Consider the following 16,458-nt stretch of genomic DNA (forward strand, 5'->3'; position numbering starts at 1 on the left):
TGGAGCTCGGCACAGTTTACAAGAACTTAAAATATAGGAAGAGAAGGAAAAAAAAGGTTTACATGAACTTAGATATAGAAGAGAAGAGTAAGGGGGGATAGAATTACATTTTAGTGAAAATCCAGGTTTTCAGTTGCTTGCGGAATAATTGGAGGGAGCCCAGGTTCTGCAGCGGGGTGGTAAGGTCGTTCCAAAGACCTGTGATTCTGAAGAGAAGGGATTTTCCCAGTTTGCCTGCATAGCGAATACCGTGTAGAGAGGGGAAGGATAGTTTATACCTTTGGGTGGGTCTGGTAGAGTCAGGACTCGAGGAGTTATAAGATAGTGGGATTAAGGGAGGAAGGATGCCGTGAATGATCTTAACCTCCTTTTCCAGGTTCCAGAGAAGCAGCAGTCTTGCTCAAACAGGATTTTCCAGATGACGGTTATTGCATTGGTTGCTGTTATGGCACTGTGGTAAGAACACATAGATCCGACACGGTCACGTTTCCACTGTTTTTCTAATTAGACAGATGACTGATAAACGTTTAAAGTAACTACTCCCAGACAATATAACATTAGCACATTTCCTCCCTCTGTTCGGAGACTTGACATGATCATGGAGTTACCCTCTTCCTATATTTTGGGCCATCGTTGTAGCCCAAGTACAATAATCTCATCTGGTAACCAGATTTGAAATTATAAGGCAGGCAAATTTCTTAGTGTTACCCTATGTCCGTCCAGATTTACCTGGACATGTCCTCTTGTTAAGAGGACTGTCTGGGTGTCCAGATGTCTTATCTCAATTTGAAGAGTTTGTCCGGGTTTTCTTCTCTCCTATCTCTCACCTACCTCCTCTGCTGAATATTTAATCTTCGGGCCAGCCGGCAGCAGCAGCGAGGTGAGCCTGCCGCTGTCGGCTGCCCCGGAAGCCTTTATTCTGCAGCCGTCCCGCCTATGTGACAACAGGAAGTCGATGCATGAATGAAGACTTCCGGGGCTGGCCGACGGCAGCAGGCTCACCTCGCTTTTGCTGCTGGCCGGCCCAAAGTTTAAATATTCAGAGGAGGTAGGTGGGGGACATTGGCGAGACACTCGATTCTGGGCTGTGCTGGGGCTGGAGAGACAGAGATCACGCCACCAGATCCTGCTGGGGGAAGAGGGATGGATGGCTTGAAAACTAGACCCCTGTAGAGCTCAGCTGGCCATCCCATTTTTACACTGAGCATCCTTGAGACTAATTACATTCGGAAAGACTAACAATTGAATAATTGTTTTGCAGCGCTGTCACCATTTCCACGCTTTATATGCTTGCTCTGCAAGAGGACAGCAATGAAGAGGGACCCTCTTCCTGGTAGGCCATTTCATGACCCCTCAGGTCAATTTTCGAGGCAACCCAGAGCATGAAATCTCACTTTGCTTTTGGTCCTTTTCTAGGTATAATAACACAGATATTGCCAGCTCCACTCTGCTTCCTTTCCACCCGACCTTGTTAGGTATGGAATGGATACTCTGATATTATAACTCGTGTTATCAAACTGCTAGACTGTTTGACATTCAAAACAAAAGAAACTGAAAATGTGAAGGGAAAACTTGAGATGAAGACTAGAGGGAAGATTCTCAAAACTATATTTTAGTGGCGGATTATCAAAACGGCTTACAGTGGTTTTTTCCGAGCTTCCTAGCAGTCTCTGACACTGCCATGCAAATGTATTATAACGAGGTCATTAATACTGAAAGAAGCACTCTGGAAGATTCTCTATCCTTACTGTGTGTGTGTGTGTGTGTGGGGGGGGGGGGTATGTGGAAAGAGGGGTTGCTTGGCAGATTGCTTTGCCCAGGTTGGTTGAAGGGCCTTAGGCTTCTGGGCCAATCATAGCCTTAGGCTCCTCCTCCTCCCTGGTACATCCGGGGATGGGCCTAAGGCTTTGATTGGCCTAGATACCTAAGGCCCCTCCCATACGAAGGGCCTTAATCAACCTGGGCCAATCAGAGCCTTAGGCCCTTCCCTGGCGCATCCCAGGATTCCCCATTTTCAACAGGCAGGCCCGCTGGTTGGAGGGAGTGGGCATCCCTCCAGCCAACCTTCGTAAACAAGGTAAGGGGTGCAGGGAGTTGTTGGAGGCACGATGGCGGCAGGAGGGAGTTTGCATCTCTCCTGCTGCCGGGGGGGGGGGGGGTGTTGTCAGGGGTGTTGCTTGGCAGCGGGAGGGAGTGGTTATCTCTCCTGCTAATCTTCAATTTGGGTGGGTTTTTTTTTGGTGGGGGGCTTTGTGCATTTATTCTGCGCATGTGCTGATCGCTATCACCGGCGATTGGCACATGCAAATTTAGCAACCCTCTGCAACATTCCATGACCTTGATTTACACGGATTAAAAAAAAATGACTTGCGTTTTTTAAATCGTTACAGTAGCGAACGCAACAGTGGCCCGTCAGATTTTACCACGAACATTTGAGAATTTTCCCCTAGGTAATTTCTTACAGGAAGGGTTTTGGCTGGACTAGGAGGCCCTTTGTGCTTTCAATTTGCCTTGTCATTTGCAATATGTTAACAAATGAATCCAAACAAAAACTGCAGACAATGTACACGATGCAGGCAAGAATTTATTGTACCATTGTTAAAATGCAGTAAGATGAAAACCTTTTTACCAACCAAGGGACCCTTGTGAGTGGCTTTATTTTTAGCAGCGTTTTTGGCGTATTCAACAGTCAGGCTTTTGTTGTTATCTTCATTTCATGTGGTATATTTTATACCTTATTTACCATGGACCCCTGACGAAGGCGTGTTGTCCGAAACACGGACCGTGTTGGGTCCCTTGGTTGGCAAAAAGGTTTTTATCTTACTGCATTTTAACTTTGGTACAATAAATTCTTGCCTGCATCGTGTACATTGTCTACAGTTTTTGTTTGGTTTTCCTGTTCCGGTGGTTTTCCTGCAGATTTGGTTGGATTTCTTTTTTGTTGCTCAAGAAATGAATCCAAACAGAAAATCACATCTTGCGGGGTGTTTTTGTTTGCTGATGATAGCGTGGACTCACGTTCTTGATGACATTGACCTTGAAATGAAAAAGTAGGGTTACCAGATTTTCCGGAAAAAAAATCCAGACCTGTGGCCCCGCCCCAGCCCCGCCCCTCAACCTGTTCGCTCGTCGGGAGAGCGTCTTGCGCATGCACTGGTGTGACGTTTCAAGTTTCAAGTTTATTAGGTGTCTTAATTAATCGCTTAATCAAACTTCTAAGCGATGTACACATTAAAATTACATTTGTTAGGGGACAATACAGTACATATAAATACTTAAACAAAATTAAATTACACTCAGTTTAACATATTCTTAACATTAGGTAAGGAGGGATGAAATACAATTCATTAAAGTAAAGAAGAAACATTCAAGGAAAATACAAGAGGGTAATAAATAAAAAAAGATATAATAAAGTACGATGGAATAATAGGATAATAAAATTAGATTGCAAAGGCATCTTTAAAAAGGAAAGTTTTTAAGTTACTTTTAAATTTCCCAAATTCCTTCTCCTCCCTTAAAGAAATAGGGAGGGCATTCCAAGTCTGCGGTGCAGTACATGAAAAAAATAAATTGTCTTCTCGTGTTAATGATTTTCAGCGAGGGAATAGACAGTAAGTTTTGTTCGTTAGATCTTAAAATTCTCCTTGCAGAATATGGAATTAATAACTTAAATAAAAATGCGGGGGTCATATTATATAGGGTTTTAAAGATGATTATACACAGTTTGTAAGTTATTCTGTGAATAACTGGAAGCCAGTGAGCATGTTTGAGAAGTGGTGTTACATGGTCAAATTTTTTGGATTTGGTTATTAATTTAATTGATGCATTTTGTATAATTTGCAGACGTTTTATTTCATGTAAAGCAATTCCTTTAAACAAAGAATTGCAGTAATCGATTTTAGACATCACCAAAGAGTGAATCAGTATATTGAGTGATTTGGGACATAGAAATTTAGAAATAGAGCGAATTTTACGTCACCTAAAAAAGGTAGTTTTCACGATGTTACTAATGTGGTCATGAAAATTAAGTTTATTATCGAAAATTACCCCTAAAATTTTAATATTTTTGACCGATTTTAGGGGAACGTTTTGAATAGAAATAGGAGTAACAAGAGGGAAACTATCTTTCCAAGGAAAGAGCATGACATTAGTTTTTTTGATATTAAGAGCCAATCTGTTTTTATCCAGCCATTGATGAATTAGGTCAAGTTTTCCATTAATAGCCGAAATTTCAATTATGTTATTGTTATTTAGAGGATGCAGTAGCTGTATGTCGTCAGCATAGGCAAAAACATGAAAGCCTACAGATTGGCATAATGTCATTAGTGGAGCAAGAAAAATGTTGAAAAGTAAGGGTGAAAGAATAGATCCTTGGGGAACCCCATGTTTAATCTGTGAAGGTTTGGAGGAAGATTCATTGAAAAGAACTGTGGATGTGCGATCACTGAAATAAGATGTAAACCAAGCAAGAACTTCATCTGAAACCCCAATAGATTGGAGTCTGTTAAGAAGAAGTTGATGATCAATCGTATCAAATGCTGCTGAAAGATCAATAGAAGTTAACAGCACCGATTGATGATGATCTAAGAAATATTGAATAGAAGTTGTCATGCCAATCAGGGAGTGTTCCGTGCTATGGTGATGAGCCACGCGCATGCACAGATGCCGTCCTGACGTCGCTGCTAGCTGGAAGCTTTTCAAAACGCCGGACAAAGTACCGGGTTTTGAAAAGCCACCCGGACCCTCCGGACATGGCTTCTATAAGGAGGACTTGCCCGGAGGACTCTGGACGTCTGGTAACCCTATGAAAAGGAAATCCAACGAGAACCCCCCCCCCCCCCGAGCTTCAAATGACATGGGAAACGAAACGCAGAGAAAATCTTTGCCCTCCCCCGCCTGTAGTACCTGTGAATGTCTTCTGTTTTCCTAGTGCCCAGTGCAGGCAGCCTTTTAACGACTGCCGCCATCTTACCGCCTGTACATGGAATTCCTGACATCAATTTCTGTGATCTTCTGCCGTGTGCGAAAGCCCACTGTTGCTCTGTACAGTCGGCGAAAAGAAGACGAAGCGCGTGGATTAACCACCAGAAACCAAAAACCAGGGATAAAGGTAAGGTTAAGCTCTGGAACGCATTTCCAGAGGTTGTGGTAAGAGCGGTTTTAAGAAAGGTTTTAAGAAAGGTGGTTTTAAGAAAGGTTTGGACAAGTTCCTGCCGTACAGCGAAAGATTAGAGAAACTGGGCCTCTTCTCCCTCGAACAGAGGAGATTGAGAGGGGACATGATCGGAACATTCAAGGTACTGAAGGGGATAGACTTAGTAGATAAGGACAGGTTGTTCACCCTCTCTAAGGTAGGGAGAACAAGAGGGCACTCTCTAAAGTTGAAAGGGGATAGATTCCGTACAAACGTAAGGAAGTTCTTCTTCACCCAGAGAGTGGTAGAAAGCTGGAACGCTCTTCCAGAGGCTGTTATAGGGGAAAACACCCTCCAAGGATTCAAGACAAAGTTAGACAAGTTTCTGCTGAACAAGAACATGCGCTGGTAGGGCTAGTCTCAGTTAGGGTGCTGGTCTTAGACCAGAGGGCCGCCGCGTGAGCGGACTGCTGGGCATGATGGACCACTGGTCTGACTCAGCAGTGGCAATTCTTATGTTCTAAAAGTCCATAATCTGTTATTGAGAAAGACCTGAGGGAAGCCACTGCTTGCCCTGGATCGGTAGCATGGAATGTTGCTACTCTTTGGGGTTCCGGAATCTTGCTATTCTTTGACATTCTGCTGGAATCTTGAGACTCTTTGGGATTCTAGAATCTTTTGTTGTTCTTTAGGATTCTGAATGGAATGTTGCTACTCTTTGGGGTTCCGGAATCTTTCTATTCTTTGAGATGTTGCCCTGGAATCTTGAGACTCTGGGATTGTAGAATCTTTTGTTACTTTGGGATTCTGGAATGTTGCTACTCCTTGGGTTTTGGCCAGGTACTAGGCACCTGGATTGGCCACTGTGAGAACTGGCTACTGGTCTTGATGGACCATTGGTCTAATACAGTAAGGCTATTCTTATGTAAGGTGCAACAGTATCGTCTTCTAATGACAGCAAGTTTACGAGTGTCGTTAAATGGTTCATGAAGACATTGGTGTAGCAAGGGTGAGAGGCGCCCCCCCTTCCCCCACCCCCTTCTCCACCCCCCATCCTCTACAGACTCCTTCGCTCCCTTTTGCCTCACATGCCCCACTTCCCTTCTCCTGTACCACTGTAACATTCCTGGTGCCAGCAGCACCCCCCCCAGCTGATGTTGTGTTGGCTCTTCCTCTAATGTCACTTCCTGGGTGCAGGTCCAGGAAGTGATGTCAGAGGAAGAGCTGACGGTGCAACAGCCAGTTGGGGGGTTGATATAGCGGGGGTGGAGCTAGGGTGGGATTAGGGCGGGGTGGGTATAACTAGGGAGGCCTGGGGGGGAGCTAGCAACCCTATCCTGTACCTTATAATTTTCTAAAATGTTAACGAACCTTTTCTAAAATAGCTTGCAATTTTGAATGTTCTGACCTAGATGACATTTACAAAACTGGGTCTGACACTTTTGGAAAAGAAAACCGACAATATTTAGTGTTGTTTTCATTCAGGAAACAGAAGTAAAGCCTTGGATCACAGAAGATGGCTGGACAAACCTGATCTTGGAATTGACTGTAAGACTTCCTTATATTATACTTCCAATTTAAATAATTATACGGTGGTTTTTCAGGACCATTTATGAGCTCGATGTCCTCTAGAGGTGCCATTCCACTGTTCATCAGTGTATTTCTTGGAGACAGATTCTGGAATGTGTATACATGGGATACTTGATCCAGTCGGATGGCATCCATCTTTGAAAATACCTTGGGAAAACATGGTTCAATTTTAAGAACTTCCTAGAAAGAATCTTCACTGCTCTTGCTGGGCAAAAGAATTTAAATTCTAGCAAGCGATAAGATACCTTTCGGGGGTCTTCTGGTTCTGGGTGTTGTGTAGATCATTTTCAAAGGATTTTCAGAGACACGAAAATAGTGTTTGTAAGACTTCTTTAGTGAGGCGGAGCATAGTTTAAAGTAACTCCAGTGATATAGTCACATATTTTTGTTTCCACGGAGAAGTGGTCTAAGGAATAGGCCTTAGGCTTCTGGGCCAATCAGAGCCTTAGGCTCCTCCCTGTTACATCTGGGGATGGGCCTAAGGCTCTGATCGGCCTAGACCCCTAAGGACCCTCCCATACGAGGGGCCTTAATCAACCTGGGCCAATCAGAGCCTTAGGCCCCTCCCCGGCATATCCCAGGATTCCCCATTTTCAAGAGGCAGGCCTGCTGGTTGGAGGGAGTAGGCATCCCTCCGGCCAACCTTCGTAAACAAGGTAAGGGGTGCAGGGAGTTCTGGGTGTTATGTAGATCATTTTCAGCAGGCTGAGAATCCCATTGCCTTGGTTACAGCCAGTGGCTTAGCGAGGGTGAGAGGTGCCCCTCCCTCACCGTCTTCTCTGCACCCTTCACCCCCATCTGCTCCTTCCCTGCCTCCTCCTGCGCACACCCCTTCCCTTCTCCCGTACTGCTCGCGCCGTGGACATTAAAGAGGTACGAGGGAAGGAGCGTGTGGCAGAGAGGAGGATGGGTGCTGGTGCCCCCACCGAGATGGCATTTGGAGTGGACCGCCCCCCCCTCACTACGCCACTGGTTACAGCTTATTCTGTTTAGGGTTGTTCCCACATGAAGTAGGTGAGAGAACCCTAAACAAAGACATAGAGGTGGCCTCCATGTTCTGCAGGTACAACTGTAGCCACTAGATGGAGCAAGCTGATCTTTAGCGGCCGCAAGTTATTCTGTCAGCTCGTTAGCCTTCTGGACCTGATTTTGTAACTCACCATGAGCTTAGATTTGGAAAGGTGAAGAATTCAATATAAAATGCTGTTCGATTACACTGAATTGCAATTGTTGGCAGTGATGTAGTGAAGGTAGGGGGCACCCACATTGGAGGCGCACTTCTGCACCCCTGCCTCCTCCCCCGCTGCCAAAACCGGGACCTTCTGACATCCTCCCTCAACACCAAGCACCCCCTGCCTTCCAATCATCCCTCCCCTAAAATCCTGGTGGTCTAGTGGGCTGGGGGCATTCGGGATCAGACCCCCTCGGCTCAAGAGCCATCCAACCCTGACACCGCCCCCGTACCTTTTGTCAAAAATCAGGTGGGAGGGATGCTCACGCCTTCATGTCCTATAAGGCCGCCTTTTCAAAATGGCTGCCCTTCTCCCTCCCTGTGCATCTTGGATGCACTATAAGGGACCTAAGGTCCTGATTGGCTCAGGTGCCTAAGGCATCCAGGATGCACCAGGAGGGAGTGGGCATCCCTCCTGCCTGATTTTTGATGAAAGGTATGGGGGGGCAGTGTTGGGGTTAGAGGGTTCTCTGGAGGGGGGTCTGATCCGAACCCCTCCCCCAGCTGGCACCTCTCCTCCTCTCTGTCCCTTGCTCCATCCCACTCCTTCCCTCCACACGCACACCTTCACTTCCCTGTACTTCTAGCTTTTTGCTGGCACAAGCAGCAGTTCCAACCTTCTGCTCGCAGTGGCCACGTCTCTCTCCCTGCCATCAATTTCTAGTCCCGTGCCTACGAAGTGATGTCAGAAGGAGAGCCAAGGCCAGTGCAGGCATTAAGTTGGAGATGCTTGGGCTGGGGAAAGTTAAGGGGCACACACGCATGGTGGGGGGCAGAGGAGAGGGCGGGGGTGCCACCGCCCAGGGTGCCTTCCATGCTCGCTACGCCACTGACCAGAACCGAATACCGGCTAGCACCCACATAGATTTGGGTCAGTGTCTGGGGACATGGGCCTGGCGTTGAATTTCCGGACTTGAATCTGTCCCGTGGCCATCAGCGGCTTGACACAGCTACCAGCTGAAGGCTGAATGTTAGCCCCACATGATCTTAATCTGCTCTCCGAATTTCTCAATGTTTCCAGGGATCGACACGAGAATCAGTTCTATTCAGATTACGGAAAACCAGCATCTAATTGACAGACGATATTGCAGCAAAAGTCTGCAGTGTGGGTGAGTGGCTTGTTTCGTTCCTGTAAAATAACGAGCGCCTGTTTGGATTATAAATTCTAATTCAGGCATATTCAGGTTTCTATTTATTTATTTGAAAATTTATATACCGCCTATACTCTAAGCGGTTTCCATTAAAATAACATTCATAAATACATTTTAATGCCTAACAAATTTCAACTCGCTCTCAACTAGGGTTACCCAATTATCCGTCTGGAAAGTCCACCCCCATCCTCACCCCATCACCCCATGGTTCCGCCCTGCCATGCCCTCGATCCCACCCCCATGCATGCGCGGATGCCCTCCTACCAGAAAGAAAGCTTTTGAAAAGTCATCCGGACCCCCGGGCATGTCCTCAAAAGGAGGACGTGTCCGGGAAAATCCGGATGTCCGGTACCCCTAATCTCAACATACAATCTTCATTACATAAATAATTATAGAACTGCTCATTGTGAGCTTCAATTTAAGATACTGGAATTGTAGAATTCACGCCTGTCTTAGGTAATTGCCTCTACATAGAGACATCTACAAACAACTTGGTTTATAACCGTTTTTTGAACTTAAAATGGTCAGAGCATAACCTCAGGTGTCCTGGCAACGTATTCCAAAGGGACACCCCTGCAATGGAAAACATTCTTGATTTTGTGGCCACTTCACTCTCTCTTCCATTCTCGCTTTTAAGTTTCATGCCACCTTCTGATCTCAGGACTCTGTTTGGTTCTATAGCAATGTATCACAACCTGTGCGCCACGGCCCACCAGCGCGCCTCCTGAGATTTCAGGTGTGTCGCGACACCCTGGCGAGGAGGAGAGTCGTTCACGCCAGTTGACAACCTACAGGACATGCCTCTCGCGGCGAGGGGCACGTCCTGTCGGAAGTCAGCTGGCGCGGACGACTCTCCTCCTGGCCGGTGTCTCTCCTCTTCCGGCACCTCCTGCATCCCTCCACCGAAGCGGCTTGCGGCCAGATGGGCCTCCGCGCACTTCCGGGTGCCTTCTGGCCAGGGCACTGGATTTAATGTGCCGCCGGCTGGAAAGTTTGCGAGACACTGGTCTATAGACTTCCCACAGAGCTCCAAACCAGAAAGGGACCCGATTGATACAATGTCCGGTCTACCAATGATAACACCTTGTAGTATACTTGTAGTTTCATAGGTAACCAGTGGAGTTAGGCTCAGGATTTTGTACCATGACTCACTTCTCCTGCGTTGCTTCCACTGCTGATCTGTTCATGCACATTAATGTGCTATCTTTTCTATGTTTTCTGTGTGTTTTGGATGGGTTTGGGAGGTCAAAGTATTTGGAGATTCCATTGTGTGGAAGATCGTACAGCACGTAAGCGTCTCCTCTAGTGCCCTGGGCTGATGTGTAGAAGCTAATTCCATAGTCAATATTTAATCAATTAGGCTGATTCATTTAGATTCTTAACACTGTGGTTTTCTTCGTTTCAACGTTTAGGTCTGGCAATTACAGCTACAGCATCCCGGTTAATAAATTCACCCCCACTAATGTCAGGACCACCCTGGAAATCAAGTAAGAATTAAACTGAACCTTCAGGCTGTGCACCAGCCCTTAAAATCCAGAATGTTGTGCCTCGGAATTGATTAATTTTTAAGAAATGCTTGCCTGCTTTGCAATCTACATTGTTTGTATAATCTGAATAATTTGGGTTTGATTACTCATAATGTGGATGAGTATATCCCAGGGCCTTTGTAAAGTATTAATTGCAGTCATAAAACGTCGGAACACTCTTTCTGTGGCTGCAGAGAGTGTGCGATCTCTGCGTGCGCAGGACAACCATATCCTTTGGAAGCCCCTGCACAGGCCATAACCCCAAAGGTAGGTTTTATGGCTTTGGGCAGGATTCACTAAAGTCCCGAAATCTATCCTATTCGTATCCTATCCGTTTCCGAGTCATTGTAGCCGATCGATTCGGTACAGCTTGTCCATGCAAATCTTCCAATCGTAAACACGCCGCTATTAGCGCTGAAACATCGATCAACGCGCGTGCGCACTGTATCCTGGTTGGTTTAGAACAGTGGTTCCCAAACCTGTCCTGGGGGACCCCCAGCCAGTCAGGTTTTCAAGATATCCCTAATGAATATGCATGAGAGAGATTTGCATATAATGGAAGTGACAAGTATGCAAATCTCTTACTCTCGCTACGCCGTTGCTCCACCTCACTTTTTTTTTTAAAGAGACTGTAAAGAGTTAAAAGTGCGATACAATGTGGTACGTACAGAGCGCCAACGCCCAACAATTAGATTCAAAGCATGTTAACAAATAGAACAGGTCTACAGAAATTGGCTTCTCAAACAAATAAGTCTTCCGTCTTTTTCCGGAAAGACAGATATGTCGGTTCAATCCTTAAGGAAGTCCAAAATTGAGCTGCCTGGTGAGGAAAAGCTATTGGTAAAGATTCCTTATATCTAATCCTGGAAAGTGGTGATAACATAGGGTTCCTTTTACTATGGCGAGCAAGCGCTAAACACTAACGCGTCCATAGAATATAAGGGAGCGGTAGCGTTTGGCGCGAGCAAAAATGGCTTGCACGCCTTAGTAAAAGGACCCCATGGTAAAATAGTAACATAGTAAAAATGACGGCAGATAAAGACCCGACTAGTCTATCCAGTCTGCCTAGACATAATTTAATGATTTCATGTAAATCGTTCTTTTTCTTAGATATTTCTGGGCCGGAAACCCCGAGCTCAAAGGCCCGTAAAATTTTTCTAAATCCAGCATCCAATTTTGGAATGCTGTTTGTGTTTTTCTTGGAGCAGTTATTTCTAGGATTGGGGTTTCTTCCCCCCAGGTGGTATTATTTCTTCAATGGGACAGGATTTTTAAGAAAGGGGTTAGGGAATTATTTCATAAATCCTTTATTATAGGTCAAAAATGTATTTTACTACATTGGTTGGAATTTTGGCATTGGGAGGGCAGCATTTCGTGCTCTTGTGATTATGGAAGCCAGGGCGACCTCCCCATCTTATAAAAAAACAGAGTCAATTTTGAATGACCTGGGAACTAGAGAATGACACGGGGACAGATTTTTTCCCCCTCCCCGCGGGAACTCATTTTCCCGTCCCATCTCCGCGAGTTCTTTTCCTGTCCCTGCCCCATTCCTGCAAGCTCCGTCCTCATCTGCACAAGCTTCAAACACGTTAGAATCATAAGTGTTTGAGGCTTGTGTGGTTAAGGCAGAGCTTACAGGAATGGTTCAGGGACAGTGACAAAACTCACAGGGACGGGATGGGGAAATTGAGTTCCTGCGAGGACGGGGACAAATTTGTCCCCGTGTCATTCTCTACTGGGAACCTTATATACAGCAATTATCAGTCAGAGCAGGCAGTTTTGTAGTGAACTCATTACATTTGTAATCAGAAAGTGAAGCACTATTTATTAGTAATGTTTGGGAATGGGGTGGGTAGAGGGGGGAAGTGGGGGACGGGAAGTGGGGAGGGAGTTTTGGGAGGTACTTTGTGGTGATAATTGATTGTTGATTTCTTTGAATTTATATATCTACAATGTATTAACTGAGTTGAGATGATATTCTTTGTAAGATTTTTGTTATGTATATTTATTTTTAAAACTCAATAAAAATTATTGAGCATTAGAATAAATCCAACATGCCAGTTTAAATAAGATTTGAGCCTTTACTGGTAGCCAGCGTAGCCTTAATAGACGAGGAATACCATGACTGAACCTCTTTTTAAGGGCGTTTACCGAATGAAGACATGTGTACTGCTAATGTCACATCTGTGCATGTGTCTTTCAGTTTATGACAAATGCATTTGTTTTGGTTTTCGCGCTGTCAAATCTTCCTTCATTTATATTTGGAAAATGGTTTTTCTTGTAGCACAACGGAACCGCTGATTGTCTACCGGTGTGAAATGACCCTGGGAAATATCTGTCATCGCAGCACGAGCAGCCGAAGCTTTAGCGAGACTTTCCAGGAAACAACGCAGGTAATTCTTGCCTTGCGCTCCACAAATCACCCTGGCCCCGCTGACTTCTGAATACTTCCACGTTCTATCTTCTCTCGGGGGGGGGAGGGGGGGAGGAATGGCAAAAGGGCAGAGGAAAACTGTAAAAATACTAATCTTGGCCTAGTGGTTAGAGCAGCTGCCTCCGCACCCTGAGGTTGTGGGTTTGATTCCCACTGCAGTTCCTTGGGACTCTGGGCAAGTCACTTAACACTTCATTGGCCCAAGTACAAAATAAGTACCTTTCTGAAATATGTAAACCGCTTTGAGTGTATCCACACAGAAAAAGCGGAATATCAAGATCTTTACCCTTTACAATCCAAGCTATTGTGACATCATTAATAAGGTTGGCTCTTATTGGTGGAATGAGGCATCATGACATCATAATCTCAGCTGTGGTTACCAGAGACGAAAACTCTTCACACTAAGAGGGGGGGGGGGGAATTAGCAACATAGAGCATGGGGAGTGGAGAAATAGCCCAGTGGTTTGAGCAGCTGCCTCAGCACCTTGGAGAGGGGCACATACTGTAGAAAGCCGGCGCCTCTCCTCCTCCCCAGCACCTCTACTGCTCTCCGCGCCTCTCCTGTTGCCCCCCCCTTCCATTGCTGGCTGAAGGCCCCGTCTGTAGAGTCTTCGCGCATGCGCAGACATCGAAGTGATGATGTCACGTGAGCGTGTGACAGCATCCTATTAATGTCTGCGCACTTCCAGGTGCCCTCGAGCCGCAGCCACACGTTTAGGGTTACCAGGTTTTCCGTTTGGAAAATACGGACCCCCTAGACCCGCCCCCAGGCCTGCCCAGTATCCCCCATCCCCCCCAATACTGCCCTAGCCCTGCCCATGCCACGCCCCCGCTGCCTGCTCTCGTCGGGCAGGAGGGCCTCCATGCGGGTGTGATGGATGCCCTCCTGCCCGACAGTGGTTTGTTCCAAGCTTTTCAAAATCCGGACAAAGTCCCGGGTTTTGAAAAGCCGTCCGGAGAAATCTGGACGTTTGGTAACCCTACACAAGTTTAGTGTACTGCGGCTGGAAATAGTTTGTGAGACATCGCTCTAGGCTGAACCATTGACCTACGCACCGAGTCTGTTGTTCATTAATCACATTCTAGTCCATTTTCCTCCCAAAGACCAGTTTGGAGTCGTGCCTTCAAGTATATTTCCAGGTTTAGAGCCCAATTCACTAGGCTCACTGATCGTGTTTGCGATCATGTACTGACCCGATTTTTCCCCGACCCGATTCACTAACCTCGTGGCCGATCCACCTCCAATCCGATCTGTGCATGCAAATGAGGGGAAACGGCGTGCAAAGTAGGAAGGCAGCGATTCACTAAACAAATCCAGGAATACTGACTGGGCTGGCCGATCAAAAAAGAAGCGACTGCTGGGGACCAGTCACTCGCGTCCTTTTCGATTGTCCTGCTCTCTGCCGCCCTGCTCTCATGATTTCAAAGGTCTGCCGGTTACTTGCGAGCCCGCAGGTTTAAAGCGGGGCTGCACTACGGCGCCCCGGTTTAAACCTGCGGGTTAAAACCACGGGCTTGCGACAATAAAGCTTTTTTTTAAAAAAACATAACAAACAACGAAAACTGAGACCTCATCATACTCTCCCTCCAGCAACTCTGTCTTATGGATTTGCCATTGGTCAAGAGCGAGAGAAGTCAGGCAAATGTCGAACTCCGATTGGAGGAGTGTGCTGTCAGTCCTTTTAGGGCGCGAGAGGGAAGTCAGGAGAGCCAGCACATGCGCAGACCATCTACAGGCAAAGAAGATGGTCTGCGCAGGTGTCTGGATCGCTCGTGCAGTTGCTGTGGGGCGTGCCTCCGATCGAGTCAATTTGCATGCTGACTCGTTGTAAATTGGTCGACCGGCCCCGGATCGGATCGCCCATGGAGCGGTAAGGTTAGTGAATCTAGGCCTTAGTCGCTAATCTCTCACCCAGTTACACACCTTCTGTTTCTCTGTGTTGCAAAATTCCTAAGTTTTTCCATTCATGATATCGTATATGTCCTCAATGGGTTGCACCTCCATGGCAAAGTTTCCAAGTTCACGTACAAGGTGTAGGGCCAACAGTTTTTCCTGATCTCGAAGTGGGTATCGGCTTTCCTGTATAGCAATAAAGTTTTGTGTTGCGGTGAATCACATTGCCCTTTGCAGTAAAATGTTCTTTCTGGGCATTTCTTCGGCTGTATGAAAAATCAATGTATTAGCTGTATCACCCTCTTCTAATTTATTCTCCATCCAGGGATGTCGGCATTTATGGATCCTTCCTATCTCTGGCTTCTATGAAAGTGTGTACCATTTCCGTGTAGCTGCACCGGTGAGCTCTACTTTTAAAGAACCCTCAATCGATAAGAAACCTGTCACAATATTAATTTTTTTTTTATTTTTAATCTGCAGGACCTCGCAAACTGTTCAACAGATCCAAACTATGCTGGGACATTTTTTACCGATTACTACTTTTATTTTTATCGACAGTGCAATTAAACAATTGTGTTCTGCTTTCCCCAAAAGAAAGAAGAGGAGACCACACAGTGTACTACTGAAATAAAGCTGGCATGATACAACTTCTGCAATGATTATTCCAGAGCACTTTTTCCCCCCCCATTTTTGCTTCCTTACATATCTTTGATGGAAAAAAATGAGTTAAAGGAAATGGGCCTGTGTACGCTCAACAAGTCGTTGTCATGGATGTAGAGATTTCTCACTTCTCATATTATTTCATTACATTACATTACAGTAGAGAGTTGCACGGGGACAGAAATCCCACCCATCCCCACCAGGATACTTTCTGTACCCACCCGTCCCCGTGAGGATCCTGTCCGTCCTCACCCTTCCCCGCAAGGAATTACCTCCATCCCCGCCCGTCCCCATAAAAAGCAGCAATTACTTCTGACAGGATCATCAATTCCACAGTTTCTTTTGTGTTTGCGCTGCTGTTTTCCTTGTGGAATCTCTTTGGTGGAACCCTTTTATTGTTTTCTGTTCAGGTAATTAACTTATAAACCCCCTCTTTTACTAAGGCTGACGTGTCCATTTTATTATTTTTTAAAATTTAATTTAATTTAATTCTTATATTATGGATGAATCCTGCTTTCAAAGCCTTCCATCCCCGTGGGAGTCCCGTTGGCTAGAGGGGGGTCCCCGTGGGAGTCTTGTTGGCCAGAGGGGGATCCCCGTGGGTTAGGGGGGATTCCTGCGGGACCCCCGCGGGACCTGTGGGATTCCCGCGATCCCCGTTCCCGTGCAGACCTCTACATTACAGATTTCTATTCCGCCATTACTTTTCAGTTCAAAGCAGATTACAAAAAGAGTTATGGAAGAAGGGTTACAAAGTTAGATCAGAGATCGTTTCCAAGAGAGGGATAAGAAGGATCAGGGGTTAGGGAAGGGAAGGTAAGAAGGGGTATTCATGGTA

The 16,458-nt window shown here is 46.0% G+C and overlaps 1 protein-coding gene across 4 annotated transcripts in view; it reads left to right on the forward strand.

The window, feature by feature from the left end:
* MYRFL (myelin regulatory factor like) overlaps positions 1-15,587 on the forward strand; it is a 59,257-nt gene extending 43,670 nt beyond the window's left edge. For 3 of the 4 annotated variants that reach the window (XM_033950694.1, XM_033950691.1, XM_033950692.1), the window contains 9 exons: positions 377-456; positions 1,262-1,333; positions 1,417-1,475; positions 6,620-6,682; positions 8,977-9,064; positions 10,519-10,593; positions 12,917-13,025; positions 15,286-15,360; positions 15,441-15,587. In XM_033950694.1, the coding sequence (XP_033806585.1) occupies positions 377-456; positions 1,262-1,333; positions 1,417-1,475; positions 6,620-6,682; positions 8,977-9,064; positions 10,519-10,593; positions 12,917-13,025; positions 15,286-15,360; positions 15,441-15,527 (708 nt within the window). In that variant the 3' untranslated portion in view covers positions 15,528-15,587. The remainder of the gene's footprint in view (positions 1-376; positions 457-1,261; positions 1,334-1,416; positions 1,476-6,619; positions 6,683-8,976; positions 9,065-10,518; positions 10,594-12,916; positions 13,026-15,285; positions 15,361-15,440) is intronic. The other variant, XM_033950693.1, reaches the window with a different exon arrangement.
* Positions 15,588-16,458: the final 871 nt, after the last annotated feature.

This window comes from Geotrypetes seraphini, chromosome 7 (genome assembly GCF_902459505.1).
Source record: "Geotrypetes seraphini chromosome 7, aGeoSer1.1, whole genome shotgun sequence".
NCBI lineage: Eukaryota > Metazoa > Chordata > Amphibia > Gymnophiona > Dermophiidae > Geotrypetes > Geotrypetes seraphini.